Below are 22857 nucleotides of genomic sequence, written 5' to 3'. Positions count from 1 at the left end.
GGAAGGCTTTTAATACCTGGCACAAGATAAACATACATTTATACGACTTAAAAATGGGAAAAAGCCTTGAAGGTGGCAGCTTCAGGCAAGTCATTTATGCAGCTCTCAGCCAAATTTAACACTGCTATCACAAAAGTCCAGGACTGAAGGCCAACCAAGTGGACAGAGAGTGTGAAATGAGCTCTTTTGGGGGCTTGACAGGGAACTCCTGTATTTCCATAAAAGAATCTCCTAACCTACCGTGGGATCTTCAACTAAAAGAACCAAGTTATTTGCAGAGCAGCAACTTGCTCCTGTTTGCACTAACAAGTCAGCCCTTGGCATCCTGCCGTTGCTGGTTTAATTTTTCAGAAGTCACCGAAGAACATGCTGTAGCTCAAAAACAAATTAAAAAGCCCTCACGCCCCAAAACACTTCTTTTAACACTCAGGTTTCATCAGTACCTTTTAGTTATAACTTAATTGATTGTATATTTAATTTGCTGTCAACCATGCAAAGCCTAATCCTTTCATTCTGTTTTTACAGTTATATCCACGAATAAAACCTAGACAGCGAACCCTTGCTTGAATTCAGTTGTACAACAGTGCAACACCTTGCTGGTAACTGGAAACTTAAAACATACACTGGAGCCATTGTTTTTGATCATTTCACACGGAGAAATAAAACTATGATACTTAGTTTTAATGGTGCTTTCTCTTGTTAAATGGACAGCATCCAAGAGTTTCAAGATCTGCAGTTTGTAAATGAATCCTGTTCTATGTGACCCACCACTGATGAGGAGAGCTGTGTCTCCACTACCTACAGTGTTCCGCCAACTGTTGTCTAAAGCGATGTATTGAGTTCAAGTTCGGTGTGGTAGGAGCTTTCTTGTGTTAAATGTTCAGAGGTGCCATTTGCGAAGTGCAGATAAGCTGTCCAGTTTGCTCCAACCCCACAGTTAACTGTCCCATGTCAGGATTTTGGATGTTTTGTTCAATGCCAGTGAATGTTGAGTTCTCTCATTACTCATCAACTCTTTGGGTTCTAGGACACAAGATCTTCACCGATTCCACTCATCAGTAAGTACTCACCAAAGCTTTACAAAGGCTAGGATTAAGTGTTAACGTGCTTTTGCACTTACATCCTAGTTTAGGCAACCCCAACAAAAGCTTTACATAGTCTAGCATCTAGTATAAATCTGCATTTAGAACCAAGCTAGAGAAACTAACCAAACAACAGTATTAGTACACTTTTCAAAGCCCCTACACGATAGTTCACTTGGTGTTATATTTTCTTATTATTCAGCCTACAGCACCAGTGTTACCTCTACTAATGTAAAGGTTCCCCTGATAACCACTGCGGTTTGTCCTTTCTGGACAGAACAATTCATAGTGAACTTGCAGCAGCTTAAAGGATTTGTATGTCTGCATGGATGAAAGTGCAATAGTTGAGAAAGGTAAGAGTCTGGTAAGGGTAATACTGTATAATTTTAAGTCTGCCCAGGTCAGTCTAGAAGAAAAAATGAAGGACTGAATAGAAGTAGAAAGTGAGATGTGTAGAGATGTTGACTTAAGGAGAAGAAAGAAATGAGTTGTTATAAAGAAGGGTTTAAGAAAGGCAATAGCTAATTTGAGGACAGTTTCTGTGGTTCTTGGCAGCCTACATCTGTTGCCAAGGCAAGTTATGCAATAATCTATTCCACTACATTGTAGTTTCAAGCAAAAAAAAAAAAAAAAAGGAAAAAAAAAAGCACTTCACTGGAATTTTAATTGTACATGATTTTATATACCAAAAGTATATTTTGAATTTCCCATTATAAGTTAAGTTGTAGCCATATTTCTTGTAATTTTCTCCCATTAAACAGTATGCAATTTGATTAATTCCTCATGTACAAGTTCTGTGTATAATTTATATATCCATTTCTGCAGTGCTGTAACTTGCTTTTACCACAGGTTAGCATTAACTGTATATATTGTGGTGAAAAGTGAAAGGGTATTATTGTTGAAGAATTTGCTACATGAATGTCATGATTCAAGAGCCTCCGATACACTAATGCAGAGAAAATGTAAATGTGCACAATAAAGTACTGCTAAGGCGTTGGCTGCATTCTCCCTTAAGTTTATACAAGTAGCAACTGTAGATGTGCCTTTCCTCACAGTCAGCATAAAAAGACCAGCTGGCTGGTGACTGAGGTTTCCTCATTGTTGTACCCGTATACAGAGAATGACTTGCCATGTAAATTTTGAACCACCTTACACTGTGAGCTCTGGTATTCCAACTGCAGCAGATTCGTACTTGGCTAGAAAAGCTCTGAAGGGTCCTTTACACTTAAAGCTGACACCTGAGCCTCTTATGTTTGCTGACTCAATTTTTACCAGTCTAGGACAGTGGAAGGAGAGAGACATTGGCTACGTGAGGTTTAGGCAGAGGACTGAGCAAATTAACAAGGCTTAAAACTGAAATGAGGGTCCTGCACTCAGATGGTAGCAGGCAGTTACTAAAGCACCTGTACGTTGTGAAAGTAAGTATCAGCTCCTGTTTAAATAAGTGAATTAATTTATTCATATTTGTACATTAAAATGTATACAATTCCAGACAGCATTACAGTTAGATTAACAAAAGCTAGTTTCCAAAAAGAAAATACAAAACTAAAAATTATTCTGGAAGCTTTGTTATTACAGAAGGGAAGTTTCAAGATCATGTAATTCCAATTTGGTGATATTTGGTGAAATATGTTAAGAAAAAAAATCAAGTGGATTCTATAAAACCATATCTAAGGCAGATTTTATTGTACATTGATTTTAAACATTTGGATAGAGGGAAAAACCTGAGATCTATACCCAAAAGCTATTCTCTGCAGAAGAGACATACACCTTTGTTTGCTTTCTGTGGCAAACAGTATATATAATTGTTACTACAAAAGTTGTGCTGTACATTAGCTGTAGTGCAGGTCACTTTCATATTTCATATTAAGTGCCAATAAAGGCAATAAAGGTTTAACAAAATATACAAAGTCTTAAAAGGTGAGACTGTTTAAAGCATTAATTGTATACATATTGCACGCTATAGTGAATACTCATGGTTCAAAACAGAAATACATCGTGTTTGCCAGTTCTTACATAATGAACCACACTGGAATGAGAAAAAGTCAAGAGAAAGTGTTAACCAGTTGTCAAATTAGCACAAAGTGAGATGCGGGTCCTCCGAGGCTGGTGTCTGCTCTCAAGCTGCCGGCAGTTTGCTCATTTCTTACTGGTCCCGAGATTCATAAAGAAGTTTTGTTGCCTAACATGAAAGCAAAAAATTACTGAAAAAATTCCCTCCACAAATAGCATAAAGCTAAAGGCATAACAAGCAGCTGTAGCTTCTGTTTTCTTATGAAGAAGGCCTTAAAATCTGCACATTCAGAAGAATAACAGAAAAGAAAAAGCCCCAAGGACTGCATGCTCTACTGCTACTACTTTCTTTATCCTTCTGTAAATTTTGCTTCCCTTGCTTACCTTATGCATAGCTGCCAGCCAGCTTGCTGACAGCTTCTTGTTAGAGCTGAAGTCTTCACTGGCCGTAAATTTCATCTGTGTTAGCTCCTCTGACCCTGGTACTTTATACTGCAGAATCATACCTATGGCACGGGTATTGCCCCCTGAAAACAACAAGAGAAATCCTGAACAGCAATGTCTTGCCAACTAAATCAGCACAACCTCTTTTAGGTAATAATCACGTTTGGAGACAGCATCTTAGCACTGAATTCAAAGCATTGACAGCTGCAGGTGAACTAACAGGTTCAGCATCAGAGGAAGCAGTGACAAAAGGTGGACAATGGGATGTGGAATGGGCAGACGTGGTATTGCTTACTTCTCTCCTGCAATCACTGAGGCAGAACTTGTAAAAGCCACTGGTGCACACACTGAGAAAACCCTCGTATTTCAGTATTACTATCTGTCTCAAATAGATAACGTGGTTTCACAACACAGCCTGCAGTTTCTAAACTGAATTATCAGTGTCCAGTCAGACCAGTATCAGATAGGGATCCTTGCTCAATCCAAATCTGGCAGCATTTGGGAATTTGGCAAGAGTACCTGGCAATGGGGAACAATGTCATTTATTTCCTGAAGGAAATCCCTTACAAAAGACATTGTTCTGACAACAGTGCAATAACAAGGTGCTTATGTCTCTCTAGCTGCATAGAAATTAAGATAAACCAAACCAGATGCATAGAAATTGAACAGAAGCTTTGTTTAGAATAGCACATTGCTGCTTCACATTCACTCTGTTGGGGAGCTCATTTACTGAAGTAGCAGAGCAGAAACTAAAGCCACAGCAACAGCACGCATACACAGGAGGGCATTTTTACAAAAACTGCCTGCGTGAGCAGAAAGGGTCCTGGAAGCCATTACCTTCATATCCAGAGGCCAAAGACCATCTTGGTCAAAGGAATGAGATCAAAAGCACACAGTGTTTATAAACAGTTACTTCCTCCTCTTGTGGAACAGACTGCAGTTCACCATCTTTATCACTGTCTACTGCATCTACCCTGTCAAACTAACTGCCATGCTCTAGACAACAAAACACAGGAAATACATTACTCATTTCTGGTGTGCACAATGCAGGAAACCTCTGTTGAAAGAGGGTGATGTGCAAAGCTGCATGCCACTGAAGATAATTTCTCATCTGTCCTCTATAGAGGCAGACAATAGCACATGTGGTCAAAAAAAGGACTCAAGTATTTTAGTTCTCCTCCAAAGAGTTACAAAACAATCATTCTCAGTTTACGAGATAGATGAGAAGGAATAATCAGTACTGGAACATAACTTGTCTTAGGTTGAACAGACACGCATCAAGCAATAAGCTGACACTGCATAGGAAAGCAGAGGGGAGAGGGTCATAACAGCATGCTGGAGGGAGCTGTGCTCACAAAAGGTACTGGTGATACCTTCAGTAATATGCTGGCTCTCCAGAAGGCTGGTGTAAGTGTGAGTATCTTTTTCTACCATCAAGAAGGAAGGCAGGCAGGCAAAAAGATAAAGCAATCAGAAGAGTAATGAACAAGAAATTACAGGAGCATTAAGCAACTCAGCAACACATTCAGTTGATTTGAATATCAAGTACATGCTGTACTGATAGACTGTCCAATTAAAGATTCCAGCAGTGACAGAGATGTTGCTAACAAGTAATCATTAAAATTCCTGACCCCATTTGTTCTCATTTCAATGAAATCATGTTCATCCTGAAATACTATGAAATGTGTCAAGAGGTGAAGCAGTAAGTAGCTGCCTTCTGATAAAAATGTTACCAGTTTAATTTGGCCGCCCCTTCATCTTGAATGAAATTAAGAGCACCATTTTATGTTTTTAAACAGTTTCTCTCTTACTCTCCTCTAAACTGTTTGTACAAACAGAAGAGAAACCCTGGCTGGACTCTGAAACAAACTGACAGCTCCCTTCTATGAGCTCAAAGTTCAGCCAAGAGAAAGGATCAGACGAGATGACCACCTTTACTTTGGTTTACCAAGAAATTCTCTCATCTTAGAGCTCTAAAATCACTTCTGAATTCTGAGGCTTCCCCCAAAATCCCAGCAGCCACATGGAAGGTTTTCCACGCCCAGCACTGTTCCAACAACTGTTGTAAGTAATACACTTACACCTGAACTACTAATAACCCAGAAATGCACTGTCTGGCTTGAACAATAATTACAGCTCCACATTGTTCTTAACAGTTAATTCGTATTGAATGAAAAAATTACCTCCAGGAGTAAATCCCTCTGTAAGTATCTGAACAGTTGAAATTTGTACAATTTCAATCTCATAATGGCTGTCTCCATCCAAAACCAGGTATCTTTATAACAAAAGAAAAAAAAAATATTGATTTTCTTGTCAGCAATATCAAATCAAATGTTTGGATTACTGTATAATAATACAGCTGTGTCCACAAGTGCTATGTCTATCAACTGTCCTCACCTCTGATTGTTGGAGAGCCGACAGACCATGAGCTCCGACTTATCCGACGTTCCCAGAGTTACAAAGAACGTAGCACCTGAGAAGAAAAGCTTCAGTATTCTAATGCAGTATTTAGGGAGGAACATGGAAGTATCAAAAAGGATAACTAATTTTTGCTTCCTGCACCTTGCACACTGAACATATAAAGTCTTTGGTTATGCTCTGCATCATGTCTGTTCACAATTAGAGGTTGCTTTACCCGCATGCTGTAGAAATATGGACTATGTCTATGATAAATCCTGGAAAAATGAGAACAGGTTTGAGGATGACCAAAACAAAGATGGATGCTATCATGTCAAAATTACAAAGAAGAATCAATAGCAGGTTGTGACTGTCAGCTGTGTGCTTAACAGAGATGAAACACCACCTTTTTCAGTGCTGAAGACCAGCTCAGCCTTACTGCGAGGTCAGCAAACTTCTGCCTTCGTCTTATTTTCCCACCTGCTTAAAACAGCTCTTTTGACATCAAGAAAGTCATCTTAGTATTGAAGTGATTCATAAATTAAAGCAGACAACACGCCTACCACTTTATTTCCTCCGTACCTCATACCCCCTCTGTTGCCTAATCCCAGTAGCACTGGCCTGGGAAATAATACTAACACAGCATCGCCAAATGGCCTGTGATCCATCTCCATGGTCCATGCCACGATTCTTCAGAGCTTCACCTCACTGCCAGCTTCCCACTTCACTGCACCTCGCTGAGCCCTCAATGCAGACACACAGGTTGCTGCTGACATGAGACCTGCAGCAGCAGCAAAGCTACCAAGGACATCAAAACAACCACTGCTCTGAGATCTGTGGGTCTGCGGTAAGCCACGAGTAACCACACTTTGGCTGCATAACATGAATGCAAGCAGGGCAAACTTTTTCAAGGAAAATCTTCAGGTTAATGTTCAGTATTTCAAAAATTGTCATCACCATTACCTGCCCAGCACATCAATGAATGGTTTGTGCACTGCAGGGATGAACGCACCCCCTTCACAGAATGGCCAGGGTTGGAAGGGACCTCAAGCATCATGAATCTCCAACCCCCCGCCACACGCAGGGCCACCAACCTCCCCATTTAATACTACACCAGGCTGCCCAGGGCCCCATCCAACCTGGCCTTGAACACCTCCAGGGACGGATGGGGTATCCACAACCTCTCTGGGCAGCCTGTTCCAGAACCTCACCACTCTTTCTGTAAAGAATTTCCCCGACATCCAACCTAAATCTCCCCTCCCTCCACTTAAAACCATTTCCCCTTGTCCTGCTGTTATCTACCCTTTCAAAGAGTTGATTCCCCTCCTGTCTGTAGGCTCCCTTTAGGTACTGAAAGGCTGCAATGAGGTCACCCCACAGCCTTCTTTTCTCCAGGCTGAACAAGCCCAGCCCCCTCAGCCTGTCTTTGTAGGGGAGGTGCTCCAGCCCCCTGATCATCTGGACCCTCTCCAGCAGCTCCCTGTCTTGTACCGAGGCCCTAGAATCTCCTTCGGAACTAATCAGGCAGTGGTTCAGCATACTGGTTATACACACCTGTAACATGCCAACAGTAAGGAGCCCATCGAAAGGCCATGAATTTCAAAACTGAAAACTCAGCTTTTTTAATGTAATTGAAATGTGAATTCCTTTATTGCACATGGCTTTAATGCTGTGCAGAACTGTCCTGCCACCAATCATATCCACAGGCCATGAACAAGCTCACAGATAAAGCTTGAAAAAAAGCACAGAATCTCATAAAAAAAAAAAAAAAAAATCAAAATCTCTGTTGTTAAGCATTTTCATCCTTATTTAGTGCAACAGAAATGCAGCTAAGAGATGGACTATTTTAATAAAATGCCAACCGCACACGTATCAGTCCTCAGAGGCATTCAAGTGTTCTTTGTTTTTAATGACTTTTTTTTTAATCTCTCAGTAAGCTGGTGATACAGAATTAAGTGGCAAACAAGAAACACAACAAGGAACTGTTTTAAGGACAGAAAATGGCAGCGCAACAGCTTGATGAAAGGAATTAATCTTGCTATTTATCAGATGTTTTTTAACACAGCATTTTCATCGATGGAAGTGAGATCAAAACAACGTAAACACACAGTCAGTACTTGCCATTCATGAGCACTTTAAGCTGTTTGTCATAGAACTCTGTTTCTTTCTGTGAGATGAGGGCACACTCAGCACACTGGCGCACAGGGTCCACAAAGCACATGCGAGGCAGAGGCACTTTTTTACTGCAGCACTTGTCACAGAAGCACTTTCCACATCTTCGGCAGTGATGCTGAGCGTGAGAGAATGTTTTATTTGTTTACAGAATAACGTGGTGAAGTTCTTACATTAAACATCCTCCTACCCAACAACCAGAAGTTTCTCAGCTGTGAAATATTCACACTGAAGGGGCAGGACAGCAGCCAAGAGGTAAATGGCAATTAACTGCTGTAGTGGTGGGAAGGACGCTCTGAAGACTGAACCCTGAGAGTGGTGTGCAGAATGAAATGCATTGCAAGCTTTTGCTGGCACTGACAACACACCTCTGAAGCAGACCAATGAGACACTGAAAGGATTTTACCCAAAGTGCAGTAAATCCCTTCCTTGCCTCACTGACAATAAAAATGGAGAACAGTTTCTAGGTCCCTTCTAAGTTTCTACTGCAGATTCTGTTCTCCCTCTAAACTTGTTCTCAAATGTTTCCCATGAAAAAAGCTACAGAACTTCACAGCTTAAACCTGAAGTCCTCTCTCTATCAGAAACATCAGGCAGCACAGTGCAACTCCAACCAAGCTGTAATGCTGGTTCAAATCTGATCTGGCAAAATCAGCACAGCTTCAAAAAGTGGCTTCTGCTCCAATCACTCTTGGGGTGTGGAGCCCTGGCAGTTCTTCCTGATGCAAGTTCTCAGCAGATGACAGCAGCTCGTGTCAGAACAAGTGTTCCCAGGCGAGCAGGACCTGCTTTGTGGCTCATAGCAAGCCTCAAATGCTTGACACAAGGAAGTGATACGCTGCACTCCTGATCACTGTTAAACTTCAAGTGTTACGCAGTCCTCTGAAGTACCTGCTACACTTGGCTACCTCCATTCACTTCCCAAAGTTAACAGAAGTTAAGCGCAGCAGCTTAATGAATTACTGCTTTGCAGCCAATCCATTACTATGTCTGCCTTAAGATTTCTCTTTCCTTCTCTCTTCAATTTAGATGAAAATCTACATCACTGATGTCAACTATGTCAGTGCATCTCAAGCCCCACTTCCACCAGCACACGCTAACAGAGTGTCAGTGCACTCACACAGAGGAACGTTTCTCTCTGCTAAAATCAGTGCTGGCTTTTCCAGGAGGCTGCAGAACTCCCACTGTCAGCAGAACGTTTTCTGACCACGAGACAGATCCTGTTTTGCTTGTAGAGGGACAATCTGGCTTTCAGCTCTCTCCATTGTAACAACTGAGCTCTTTCATGTCAGACTGTAACTCGTTACACCTGAGAGCATGGTTAGTTCACACTGCCACAACTAATTTCATCTCTGAAAGCAGAACTGCGTTCATTAATTTGGTTTCAGTGTCAGTGCTGATGTTGGCAGCCCACTCCAGCATGAGCTCCAAAGCACCCTTTTCATGCAAACCCAGCTGGCAGCACCTGGCACTTTGAAAAAAGCCAAACTGTGTGGCACAACCTGAGCTAAAGGAATGTCACAGAAATGGAACTGAGTGAGAAAAACTCGTCCTCTATCCGGAAAAGGCCGAACAGAAAGGAAAACTATTATAACATCCATTACTCTTGGCATGAAATTCTACTCAATCATCTACATTTTATATCAGAAGTCCATACTGGCACATTGCAACAGTTAAAGCTTTATATTTTGTCAATTTCTCTTACCTTTCTAGTTATGAAGTCAAATTTCGTATCACACTGCATACATCTTGGGCACTAGAAAACAGTACAAATTAATGTTAACCTGTAAGATTTGCCAAAATCATTCACCCTCAGGAGTACTGCATCTTGCCAAAACGGCATTTCAGATATCTTTAACACGTTTCCTTGTGTTTGGGTTTCCACAAAGGCATGTATTCATAGTCGCATTCTTTCCTGAGTTCCTACAGCTGTAGGAACCTAAACTGTTGCAGCCAGGCCATCACAGAGTTCAGCTGAATGTCATCTCCGTGACCTCCCCTAGGCTGAGCCACTGCTATTTGCTTAGCACACAGCCATCACCGTTTGCTTCTAATTAATAACATTTCAATACCAAACTCTTCACCTTCTAAGAACTCTCTCTGGTTACAGCAGCTTCAGGAGTCTATTTCTGCTGTGAAACAGAAGTCCCTTTCTCAATCACCATCCCATGTTGTACAGCTACAGCCAGAAAAATAGCAGCTAAGGAGAAGAATCTCCAGAAACATTTCAGTTTCTTGTAACTCCAGTTTTGTATAAAGCATTTACACACCGAAACAAAAGGCTTAACAAATCAGTAGCAGCAGTCACTGTAATGGAGCAGAAATAACTATTCTGCAATATCTGGTACAGGAAGCTGTTTCTCAATCCCGCACAAAACAGAACTAGAAGTGCTCCTGCACTGTTTCATGTAGCTGAGTTCACCCCCAACCACCTCCCTTCTCAGTGGCTCCATAAAAGCTGCTTCTCACCGACACTGACCTGCCAGCATTTGGCACCTGCAGTGCCAAGGTTTGCTCTGTAGTGCTCTACAGCCAATACCGCGTTTTGGTCTATGCTGACCTTGGTTTACTGATTTAAGTTTTGACACACTTCATAGTTTGGGAGCTGGGCATGGCAAGAATTTCAAAAGACCCTGATTTTACCAGGAGTCCGATTCATTTTCCTCAAGCAAATCTGTATTTCTGGACAGAAATCAGAAAGCACAAGCCACAAACCAGGGAGAGAATGCTCTTCTAAATCCCATCTTGAATAGGTTTCACAGATAACATTAGGTTAAAGTACACAAGTTGCTCTTCAGCAACTAACAGAACTATCCTTCTTCACATTTCATTCTGACTTTGTAGAATATTCCTAACCTCCAGACCAATTCTGATAGCACACCCAAAGCACAGCGCAGCTATAAATCAGAAGGAAATGGCACGTGCTAGCAGCTATCACAGCAGGGTTTTGGTACTGAACCGTTCCAATCCAAGCAGCTTCAACACGTTGTTCCTTCCTGGCACTTCAGTTTTAAGTAACCACAACCATGAGAACCCATTTGCATCACAACTTGGCCTGGGAACAGCTCACAAACGGAGAACAACTTTAAAGGTAAATCCTTCCCATTCATCCTTGTGACATAGGGAAGCAGGATTGCTTAAGTCTGTTCACATTTACAGAAAACAAAGCATGGCACTTGAGTTACTTTTCATGTCTTCAAGGCACAGGCTTGTCAAAACTACTGCCGTAGAAGCAAGATAGAAAATAAGACATTAAATAAAAATTAATTAAAATTATTAATATATTGATGTCACAATCAATGTTATCAGATTATTTCATATACCAAGATGAAAATGGAAGAGCAACCAGATGTTGGGTGCTGGTAATAACGCAGGAGCAACGAGAACTGGTTACGAGCCGAGAGGAACTTCTGATGCAGTTGCTGAAGTGCGATAAGGAATTAGTGCAACATTTTAGATCCAGACAGAAGTGGGAACAATGCAGACAGACAGGAAGCTATAGTTATACTTCATATATTTGCATATACAATAACAACCTGATGTGAGAAGCGATGCAAGCCTACACCTGGTTAAGCACATTAACACAGTGACTGTGTGACAACATGAAGGTTTGCAAGCTCATCAAAACAGGTGTCATAACACGCCCAGCCAGAAGGATGCCAGTGGGAGATGCCTTCTGATAATACTGTACTCAGATGTGACCAGTCCTCTGCCTGAGCTGCACGAGTTTGCTATCAGCAGGAGAGCAGCTCTGTGACACGGCCACGTAAAGCACAGCTCCACTCTGCTGCGAGCCCAGAGCCCCACCAGTAGCTCCCCTCACACAGGTGTATGTCCTCAGCCACGTGAGATCTGGGACACAGGTGGACCTTGGAAGCTCCAGCCACCTCTGCACCCTACTAGCATTCTTACTGCAGCATTTCCTCTATAGGAACATCACCAGTTGAGCTCTATTGGCGATTAACACATTTTAGATACATCAATTCTTAAATATATTATCTAACTAGCTTGAACAAACCTTCAAACAACTTTCAGTTGAATTAAGATGGCACTACATATTTGAGTTAAAAGCACTTTTTTTTTTTTAATGGAACTCTTCTGCTATAATTGAGACTGCTGAAATATCAAGCCACGTTCAATGGCAGGGAGGAAATTGCTTTTAGTGTAATATAACCATCCATGGAGGTGCCCAGCACCGGGCTGGATGGGGCCCCGGGCAGCCTGAGCTGCTGGAGGGCTGCCAGCCCACGGCACGGTTGGGGCTGGCTGGACTCTGAGGACCCTCGCAACCCAACCGTCGCGTGACCCACACTCCAGTTACGCCCAATGACCGGCAGCCCTCAGGTCTCCAGGCAGCAGAGGCCAAGGTACGCACAGTGCAGATCCGGGCTGCAGGAGGCACGGGAGCCCCGTCCCGCTGCAGGGCGGTACTCTTCTTCCTTGTTCCCAGCCAAGGGAGGAACGGCTCCGCTTAACGACTGCCTGCTTACATTCACGGAGCCTCATCAAAACTCCTGCTTAGCCGGGGCCGCACGTCAATTAAATGCGCTGGCGTGAGTCCACGCCACAGCGCGGCGGCAATAAGCAAACAAGTGGCGCTAAATAAACAGCCGCTGCGCCTGCCAGCACCGGGCTGCGGGAACGGCTAACGACCGACGCACGTTACACCGAACCCGGACGAACGTCGCGATCGCAGAGAACGAGCATCGAAAAGCAAAGCTGACGGAAACGCCCCGATCGCCCAGCGAGGCCCTGAAGGCGCCCGTTAAGCCTCGCCAAGCGGAGCCGCGCGCTTTGCGCCCGACGCGGCCCCGCAGACGGCCCTGGGGGCGCGCAAGCTGAGAGAATCCCCGCCCGGCCCCGTACCTCCTTGTCGGGCACCCAGGGCGGCTCGTCCAGGCCGAAGGGGCTGCGGGCGGAGCGGTGCTCGGGCACCATGCGCAGCCCGCTGAGGGAGCGGACCAGCTTCTTGGCGTCGCGAGCCTCGCAACCCGACATCTTCCCCCGACACTCCGCCGCCGCTACTCGCCCCTCGGGACTGGCAGCGCTGCCACCCAATGACCGCGCGGCCCGCTCGGGACGGGCGCGGCGCTAGGCCAATAGGAAGCGGCATATCGCCGGTCCCCGCCCTCCCTCTCGAGAGGACCAATAGAGACCGCCCGCACACTTCCAACCAATCCTGCCTCGTTCGCGGCTGAAGGCGGGCGTGTTTATTCCTTCCTCGCCCCTTTGGGGGCTCGCTGCGCGTGCGCAGAACGAGAGGCCGGCCTCGAGGCCCGGAAATGAGGGGCTCCCCGCCCAGCCTCCCGGAACAGCGCCCTGCAGGAGCGGAGGGCGCCCCGCCCGGTCCTTGGCTGCGCCGGGGAGCCCGGGCCGTGTGGCGCTCTGATAGGCCGGCAACCGGTGACGTCGCGAGCGGGCTGCCCGCCGATTGGCTGTGGCGGCTCCGGCGCGGAGGTCGTAAGGCCCGGTGAGGGGACGTACTGAGGTGACTTCGGGTTGGGCTCCGCCGCTGCCCGTAGCCGGCGTCCGCCGCGCTAAGTGGTTCGGAGACCTTCCGGGCTGAGGTCGAAGTAGCTACAGATAATTTCAGCGATCTTAAACTCTCGTCAGAATGCCGCGTTGAATAGCTGCCGTCTAGCAATAGCGCTCGTCTTTCCCTCCGCGCTCCGCTTGCCGCCAGGCCCCATGGCAGCCGCCGCGCCCCACAGGTGAGCGCCCGCGCGGCCTCCTGCCGTATCCGTGCGACTGCCGCTGTCGTAAAGGCGGCGCGCGCGACAGTGCCGCGCCTTACGGCATCAGGTGGTTCCGGCGCTAATCCGGTGCGCTGGGACGGGGCGCTGAGCGGTGCGGTCGCGGCGTGCTTCAGTGTGGGATCCGCTATGTTCCCACAAAGTGTTCGCATTCAATCATGCTTACGCTTCATCGCGTCTATACCTGATTTAACAAATAACAATTCCCTCATGCTCTGTTCGTCCCAGTGCCGTATCAGGACATGGACTGGGACCAGTTTGACCTGAACCCGAAGGTGATTGCTGCCCTTAAGAAAGGTAAGGCGCCCTGGGGACGTGAGCTGCCGTCATGTAGTGCCTGCCTGCGTGGGGCTGCGTGCTCTGGCTGTCAGTACACAGGGCTGTGCTAACGTTTGGAATGGTCATTTAATATTTCCTAAGCAAGTGTTTGGAGCAATTAGAAGCGACGGCTTTTCGCCCATGCCAGTGGTCATTTTCCAAATGCCATGGCATTATTTTGATCCATTCAAAGTAAAGGTTACCTGCACAGAATGTGCTGCAGGTAAACTTCAAGGAAACGAGCAGTGCAAAGTCAGAAAGCTTTTGTGCACAACTGCGATGCAGTGGGAAGTATTTATAAAGCTTCTCTTCGTTTCAGCTGACATAAAATCAATAAAAGAGGTGTTAAATCTTTCTGGAGCAGACTTGCAAAGGTTGATGAAGCTGTCCAGTGCAGATGTGGAGTGTTTGCTGAAAACGGTCTCTCGCACTCTGAGGAAAAACTGTATGCTTACAGGTAATAAAGTCAGTATAAAAAAAAAAAACATTCTATGTAAACCTGGAAGTACTGTGATGGTGAGCAGATATGAGCTTGGTTTCTCACTGACACAGTGGTGTGGTTCTGAAAGTGAAAAGTTGAGTTATGCTGTAGTTAGTTATTTAATTCCTTAAGGGCAGCCCTTGTGGGACTTTGAAAGTAGTTGGAATTTTATCAAAGCCGTTCTTTGGGATCAAGTCAGCTTAAAACAGCACAATAATTTTCCAGTCTGGAAAACTTGATTGGAGGAACACAAGATTTTCTTTCTTTCCCTCCTTCTTTCAATAATTTCCTTTTGCTCTAAGGCTGGTTGAAAAGCTTGCATGGTATGTTATAAACTATGTAAACTGATTTTATGTGATCACTTAATTCCAAATGAAGCTGGATCTGATAGCACTCCCTGCAAAAATGCTTCATGGTTGCTCTGCTATCAGAATCTATGTCCTTGTGGGCTGCATATAGCTTTAGGCCTTGGCCAGATGCCAGCAGTGCTGTTTCAGTCAGCAGGATCTTTCCTGAGTGTAACTCCCCATAGAGACTCCTTAGAGGCAAAGAAAGGAAAAGGTTTTTCAGTTCAGGGTAATTTCTTGGTTTTTAAACAGGCGTTCAATCAGTAGGTTCTGTGAGGAAGCCTGGGCTGAGCTGGGGAATTCTCCCATTAACAAAGGAGGCAACCCTTGTAGGTACAAATCTACAGCATCAACATCTGTACTGTGTCACTGTGCGTTAGAAGGATACTAAGGGAATTTTTCCTTCTTTCTGTTTATTTTTTTTAATCCTTTGAAAAACCGTACAGCACTTCAGCTCTACCAAGATAAGGATTGTTTGTCCTCCCAGTGCCAGAAGCTAAGCCTGGGATGTTCGGTGCTTGATGACTTGTTGAAAGGTGGCATTCCTTTAGTGGGAATCACAGAACTTGCTGGGGAAAGTTCTGCTGGGAAGACTCAGATTGGTTTGCAGCTGTGTCTTTGTGTGCAGTATCCTTACAGATACGGTGGATTAGAGTCGGGTAAGTATTGACATGTAAATATTGATTGATTTTGCCATTTGGAGGAATGTATTGTCTGTAAGAACTTGATAGAATTACAGAATGCTTTGAATTGAAAGGAGCCTGAAAGACCACACGATTTCACCCCAGTGCCATGGGCAGGGCTGCCCCCCACTAGCTCAGGCTGCCCAAGGCTCCAGCCTGGCCTTGGGCTCCTCCAGAGATGGGATATCCACAGCTTTCTGGGCAGTGGTGCCAGGGCCTCAGTGCCCTCACATGGAAGGATTTATTCCTGATGCCGTCAGTGTGATTTGGCAGCAGTCTTACTCTTCCTTCCATGCTGCACTGGGTTTAATTTAATGGGCAGAAATTACATTTTAGCTGACCCTACTTCTGTATAAGTTATGTCATTAATCAGAACAGAAGCAGATATATTCTGTTCAATTCCTTCCCGTGTTAAAGTGCACCGTGCACCACTCTGTGGTGGGATTTGGGGTGCTGAAATGTGGGCACTTCAGTTAAATTAGAACCCTTCGGTCTCTCTGTCAGTGTGGTCAGAAATTAATTGCTACTTTACCTAGTCCAGGTTTTTATCCAATTTTCCAAGGTTATGCTTTGGTGAAAGGTAAGAGCTCTTGGCAGGCTTTTAGATGCTAAACAGTAGCAGCAAAGCGTGAATTGCCAACTTCAGGCTTTGTGGTTTTTCCAGGTTTTTTTCCAGTACAACAGGCAAGTTTGGTATTGCTTGTTGAGAACAGCTACATTTTAGAGGTGGGCAAGGTGCAGAAGGCTGATGGAAGTGCTAGATGGTCTCCATCCTCCTTAGATGGAAATGTCAAATTACATTTCTTTACACAGTATAGATTTATTATGTATTTTCTTTGCTTGACTTCATGCTAATCCTGTTTACAACTCTCAGTTCTAGAAGGCTGGCAGTAAACCAAGAAATTAGGACATCCTTTGCCTCAAGGTTATCCTTCTGCCATTCTGAGAATGTCGGTTATGGTCTGTTGCATATTGGCTGAATTTATTTTCCATGCCCATATTCATGAGTAATACATGAATGTAATGTGACATATCCATGTTAGAATTCTGAATTAGAAAAAAACGTTTGCTACTGCTTCTCGTTAACCAGGCTGGTTTGGTGCATGGTGCATGGCAGGTTGGGCTCATGGGACTGAAAATTCTTACTTTGTGTGACAATCTCCTGCAATTCTTGAGGGTTTGGGGTTGAAACTGAAGAAAAATACATCCCAGTTGTGGGACTGTAAGAAAAGATGTTTATAGGATCACTGAGGATGACCGATTTCTTAAGTGTATCTCCCACCTTCCGTCTGAGAAATGAAAAACACTTGTGTAGCTGGTGGTGATGAGGCTTTCCTAATAAGCTGTAAACAGGAGGATGCCATGGGATTTTCTGTTTGTGTACCAATCTCCTCTTTTTATTTAGGTTATGGCAATTTACCTATCCTTTAAGGTATGTGAATAGTATTCAGTGCTTTGGAGTCATGATAAGGCACCAGTCTTTGATACTGAGTTGAGTAGTTTTAGTTATTTTGGTTTGCCTGGGCTGCGCCGAGTGAAGAAAAAAATCTCTTGGGCCGCATAGCTCGCTCCAAAAGTAATGCCTCCTATTTATATCTGTGGAACTTACAGCAGCCACAATGAGCAAAGTAACACTGTTTGATAGGACAGATTCTCAGCTACAAAATGCTGTTTTTCAACACAGTCACCACGTTCAGCCGTGCATTTTCACCAGCCACGAACAAGAGCCGTGCGCTGCACTCATGACAGTCAACACCAGTGTGGTGATCCCACTGTGACCACTGCTGAAATGCAGCACCCGCTGCCTCGCTGTGCTCACAGCCACTGTTTGCTCTCTGTCAATGTTCAGCAAAGGTCAATGAATGTCAGCGGGCGCCATTTTGTCTGCATGAATTCAGTGGCTCCTTTGCTCCGTACGCGCTTCCGCCATTTTGGTCAGACATCATTTTGTCAGACTGATTTTTAAAAAGCAGATGCTCTCTCTGTAAGTCAGTATCTGTGGTAAAGAAATGGCTGTCTGTCTGAATTAGGAAGTGCTGTGCTAAAAGTAATCAGCTGTGAATAAGAACGGTAGTTGGGAAGTCTAGAATGTTTTGCTCCAAGGGTTCCTTTAGCCTAAGGATATCTCAGCACAAGTTAGCGTGGCTTTCATTAGTTTGAAATTCAATGTTGCAAGCCATAATTGGCTCATTGGAGCAAATACTGATGCTGAATACATGTAACATCAAATTCGTTAGAGAGGTTTCTCTTGACTTGCTGATGTTTTAGAAACTGAAAATCTGACTGGGAGTACATGAGCTGCAGTGATTTCTGCAAGAATTTATGGAGGGATTGAGGAGAACTGAGCCTAAGAAGTTTAGTGCCAAAGAAAATTAGGCTTTTTATTAAGAAAATATAGCATGTTTTTTTCTCCAACATCTTTGATGTGTGCAGTTAATTTTCTCAGTAATAACACACATTCGTTAACCAGAACCCACAGTAAAACTTACGGACATTGATTGTGTGATGTGACTGAACATCATACATCACACGTGTAATTGATTAACTATAATCTTTTTGAATCGAATGTGCAGTTTTAAAGAAGGGTTATTGCTCTCTGTGGGTTACATTACAGTGCATGTCATCGTCCCAGCCAGGCAGGCAGACGTTCAGCAGCCATGCAGGAAGAGTGTCACCTAGTGGATTGCTGGGGAGCACAAAATAAAACTCTCAGCAGGAGACAAAAAGCGCCTGGCAGCTACAAGAAAGTCACAGTGGTAGTGGTGATGTTCATCATCAATTCAGTATGGGTGCCAAAAAAGTAAAATGAATTTCCAGTTAGGTATGCCTAGCTTGTGAGTGCCTGATTCCTTATTTTGTTTTTTGTACCGTTAGGAAAACTGTCTGTGTAAAAGTCATGCTGCAGTAACAGAGGATGATTTCTTGATTGCAGGAGCTGTCTACATTTGTACAGAAGATGCATTCCCAAGTAAACGTTTGCAACAGCTGATAGCTCAACAGCATAAACTGCGTGCAGATGTGCCACCTGAAATCATACAAAAGATCAGGTTTGGGAACAGTATCTTTGTTGAGCATGCAGCAGACCTGGTAAGTCACAGCTTACAAATACATGATTGCAATGCTGTAATCCAGTAACCAGAGGAGGTTTTTGTTGCAGGAGTCCAAAACAGCTGCGTGTTATCCCCAGCTATTTTAATCACAGATCCAAAACATAGCAAATCTCAGAAAACAAAGAAAATCTCAGCCAAAACAGGACACAGTTTTATTGCAGCTCCTTCACTGAATTTGGAGACAGAATATCAATAAATATGCAGAAGGTGCTCTGTGTATCCAGAGTAACTTGCAGTACAACACCAGAGTAAACTGAAAATGTGACAGTTAGAAGGAAAGAATGCAAAAACCAGTGCCTAGAATAAGTAATGCACAGCATAACTGCAATGCAGCTGTCTTGCTGCACCTCTCCAGTAGACTCATAGTATTTTAGAAGGAAAAAGTGCTGCCTTCTTGCCGTTTAGGTTGTCATCCTTCAGTGGCTGTGAGTACACTGTTTACTGATGGAACACTGAAAGTTTTGTTTTCTGTAAGGCTCAAAAGTAGCACTTGTTGGAACATTCCAGTTGTTGGAGAAAAGGTAAAACGTTGCTCACTGGGAAGTGAAGCAGCTGTATGGTAGATGATTACAATTCACATATTGCAGTGCATTGATTCTGTTTGTGTACGTGTGTGTATCAGGATACACAGGGGGCTTTTTTCCCCTCGTTTAAAAAAAATCAAATGTCTTTGATGTTATAATGTCTATGATTTTGAGGGGGAAAAAGAAACCAACCAAAAAAACCACAGTTAGTGTGAAAGAATGGATCCTACTGCAAATCAGACTCAAAATCACAATTCAGTTGTAAAAGCTGGAGAGCTGAAGTGGCAGCAATCAGAAGAACCGAGACTCACATGATCACCTTTTTGGCCACACTGAAACAAGTTGGCCAGAAGCGGAGACTGTCACCATGTGCTTCCTCTCCTTTGTATTCAGCTGCTGTAGACCGTGGGCTGCAAGACCCTTTCATCTAATACTTGTATGAAAGAAGTTGCATACTGCAGACTATTTGTGTTCAACCTGCTACAACTGCCATGTTTGGTGGTTTCACAATGTTCAATTACTGAAACAGCAGTTCAGTCACTTCTGTTTGGGGTGTTTAATGCTGGTCTTGAGTTCCCAGTATTGCAGTGAGAACCATCCCACAAAACAGGAATTGTTCAGGATTTGTATTACTGCATTCTTGAGATTTTAAGATGTCTGTACATACTTTAAAACAGCTGCAAATAACTGCAGTAGGTTGCACATGCACAGCTTGTCTCCATTTTTTTAATGTAAAATCACAAGATACCTGCTAAAAATAGTGAGACTTCAAATCTGCAAACTTGTTTTATGAGTAGAAACTCCACCAGCTTGCATTTCTGTGATGAGAGCTGTAGTCACCATCTCGATTTTACAAATCTGAACTGTTCTAATGCTGTCTGTTTGCATTCTGGGGACAGGACACCTTCCACAACTGCATTACGAAGAGGCTCTCCCTGCTGCTCACGAGAGGCACGGTGCGCTTGGTGGTCATCGATTCCATTGCTGCTTTGTTTCGATGTGAATTTGGAGCTTCAGATTCTGTTCTGAAGGCTCGCTACTTGCAGACATTTGGAGCACAGCTCCATGGCTTAAGCACCAGATTCAGGACTCCAATAATGTGCATTAATCAGGTATGGCATCAAAATGGATGTCCTTCGAGGCTGTGTTTTGATGGGTGCGGAGTCTGAGAGTTGGAATGGAGATGGATAGTTTTCTGAACTAAGTCTAACTCTCTGAGCATCCTTGAGGGATCTAACAAATGGAGGAGGTGATATGGTACAGGTGGCCTTTTGGTTGTTGTTTTAAACTAATTCACTATCTAGAAGAAATTAAATTCATATATGCTATAGCTAGCAGAAGTTGCATTTAGTTTGCTTTGAAAGAATAGAGGGTTTTCTAACTTGGCTTAATACACAATCCCATAACCTGAATTTTGTTGGCTTTGCTCCCCACCCTTCTGTTTAGTGAAATCAAATGCATAAGAGCAGCTCAGCTACAAATGTTGTTCTGCTTCAGGTGACCGATGCTGTGAGTGAGTCAGAAGCTGTGCAGTGTGGCTACAGGTGAGTCATCCACCACAGAAATGTAACAGAGTTGTACAGGGCAGCATTTAACCACTGTGCCGTCCTGCAGCTCCAGCACAAACGACTTCTGCACACTAACAGCAGTGGTGCATTTATGCAGCAGTACTGAATTTGTTGGTGGCAATAACAGCTGTTGTGCTGTACAGTAGAGGAAACCACCATGAGCGGTTCTGTAGTAATGCCTCAGCAGCAAGTTCAGGGCCAGGTTCCCTGCATTCCCTGCAACACTGCTGTACTCACTGCACAAGAGGGTTTTTGTGTCTCTCCTCTTTGGTAGAATTGCATGCAGTTTCTGTCTGCTTAGAAAAACAGCAGCCAAGCCTTCTGGATTGTTTTTGTTGCTTAAGGAAAATGGTCCAAGTACCTTCTGACATCAAGATGTTAATGAGATTCAAGCACATATATTTGTTTGAATCCTGCTAAGCTTGATACATTAGATAAACTGGGAGCTACATCAAGTGTGTTTCAGTAGAGCAATACTAATGAAATTTTGTTCCAACAGAAGCCAAGATATTCCATATGAAATTCATATATGCAGAAATCTGTACTGCTTTCTTTATAGTACTGCTGACAGCAGAGTCTTTCCAGCACTCGGAATAACCTGGGCAAATCAGCTGCTAATGAGACTGATGGTCAGCAGAGTGCCACAACCTGAACCAACACCTGGAGCTGTGTCACACCACCCTGCAAGCGTGAGGACTTTAAGAGTAGTGTTTGCTCCTCATCTACCTCCATCCTTCTGCTGCTATACAGTAAGATTGGAAGGTGTGAAAGGAATGAAGTAAGTTCTTTCTGCAGTATAGTAGCCTGTTCCAAAAGTGCATTGAACCTGCTTTGTTTCAGGAAGCATTAGTAAAATGAAATTCTTCCTAGAGCAGAGAAAGGGATGCTGAAATACATAAAAGGTGATATGCAAACAACATTAAGTTGTTTTTTGTTTTTTTTTTTACATTGTGCGAAGATGCTCCTTTTGTATCTGGATATAAGTTCACCAGCCTCTCCTTGTGAGATAAATGTTTTGGAGAACAATCCTTAGTGCAGGGCTAACCAGCACCTTCAGCTCTTTTCATCCACGCAGCCACTGCTCTCCTCAGAGACTTTTATCAGAGCTCTGTATGGTTTTCTTCCCATCTTTGTGCTATTTATTACATCTTTTCCTGCTGGCCTCAAGACTAATTACTCTGGGTGCTTTTTCTAATCGTTGCTGCATTCAGGGTGAAGAACAGCCAGATGAACTTGTTCGTCCACGCTTTCCAAAGGCCTTAAAACTTACTGTGTTTGGTGGGTGTGTGCTGTGGTCAGTGGGTGACGCTCACTTGTATCATATAGTGTTAAGATTTCACACATTTCCCTTTCCCTCTCCCATCTCACCCCTTCTCCCCAGGTTACCCAATCTGCATTTATAAGTGACCACAATAATTTTTTAAATTGTTTTTTAAAATAAAACCCAACGATGAAGCTTTTAAGTCTCTGTGTACTCAATCTAAAGAAAAAATACATCAGATTGCAATAGCTTATAGCCACGAGTACCTCAGTCTTCAAATCCTGATGTTTCATGCAGCATAGCTACCACTAGAATTATTCTCCAGCTTGCTGGCCCAGCTCCCAGTAAATTTGTCAGGTACATTGCTCATCCTATAGTAATAGTTGGTGAATTGCAATTATATATATATACACACACACACACACACACACACACACACATTATGTTTTTAAAGCCACAGGTGGGTGCAGCTGATTAATAGCAATCAATCAACCCCCAGCCCCGAGCCTAGTTCTCTGGGCATTGCATTCAGAGCAGGCTACTGCCATACAGGCTACTGTATGTCTTAAGGCTCAGCAGTAATAGCTGCAGTTTCTGGCCCTTCTGTCAGTCACATTCACCCCCATTCTGTGGTCCAACACGCTGCACATGAGAACAGCTTTGGGGGTATGAAGGTCCGACATCCCCTTTGATTTGGGGAAGCA

At 43.8% G+C, this 22857-nt stretch overlaps 3 protein-coding genes across 13 annotated transcripts in view; 2 read left to right on the top strand and 1 right to left on the bottom strand.

Moving 5' to 3' along the window:
- The window catches only part of PPP1R13B (protein phosphatase 1 regulatory subunit 13B), a 63763-nt gene extending 61684 nt beyond the window's left edge, over positions 1-2079 (top strand). For all 9 annotated transcript variants that reach the window (XM_085225707.1, XM_010711961.4, XM_010711960.4 and 6 more), the window contains one exon: positions 526-2079. In XM_085225707.1, the coding sequence (XP_085081833.1) occupies positions 526-567 (42 nt within the window). In that variant the 3' untranslated portion in view covers positions 568-2079. The remainder of the gene's footprint in view (positions 1-525) is intronic.
- Positions 2080-2517: 438 nt separating this feature from the next.
- Positions 2518-14013, bottom strand: ZFYVE21 (zinc finger FYVE-type containing 21). Of its 3 annotated transcripts, XM_085225718.1 has the most exons (8): positions 12975-13170; positions 9814-9864; positions 8058-8226; positions 5937-6012; positions 5723-5814; positions 4913-4966; positions 3480-3622; positions 2518-3264 (listed from the first exon to the last, which is right to left on the bottom strand). In XM_085225718.1, the coding sequence occupies exons 1-8, from the start codon at positions 13104-13106 to the stop codon at positions 3229-3231; spliced, it is 753 nt and encodes a 250-aa protein (XP_085081844.1). In that variant the 5' UTR covers positions 13107-13170; the 3' UTR covers positions 2518-3228. The 3 variants fall into 3 exon arrangements, with proteins under 3 accessions (XP_085081844.1, XP_085081845.1, XP_085081843.1); XM_085225719.1 differs by lacking the exon at positions 4913-4966 and having other exon boundaries at positions 12975-13166; XM_085225717.1 differs by lacking the exons at positions 2518-3264; positions 3480-3622; positions 4913-4966; positions 5723-5814; positions 5937-6012 and having other exon boundaries at positions 8081-8226; positions 12975-14013.
- On the top strand, positions 13670-22355 carry XRCC3 (X-ray repair cross complementing 3). Its single transcript, XM_085225720.1, has 8 exons — positions 13670-13819; positions 14090-14158; positions 14499-14636; positions 15454-15666; positions 18623-18777; positions 20224-20436; positions 20822-20868; positions 21452-22355. The coding sequence occupies exons 2-8, from the start codon at positions 14104-14106 to the stop codon at positions 21672-21674; spliced, it is 1044 nt and encodes a 347-aa protein (XP_085081846.1). The 5' UTR covers positions 13670-13819; positions 14090-14103; the 3' UTR covers positions 21675-22355.
- Positions 22356-22857: the final 502 nt, after the last annotated feature.

The sequence above is a fragment of the Meleagris gallopavo genome, chromosome 5 (assembly GCF_905368555.1).
Source record: "Meleagris gallopavo chromosome 5, MGAL_WU_HG_1.1, whole genome shotgun sequence".
Lineage (NCBI taxonomy): Eukaryota > Metazoa > Chordata > Aves > Galliformes > Phasianidae > Meleagris > Meleagris gallopavo.
The sequence above is the reverse complement of the archived record's forward strand: the minus strand, read 5'-3'. Positions and strand labels throughout refer to the sequence as shown.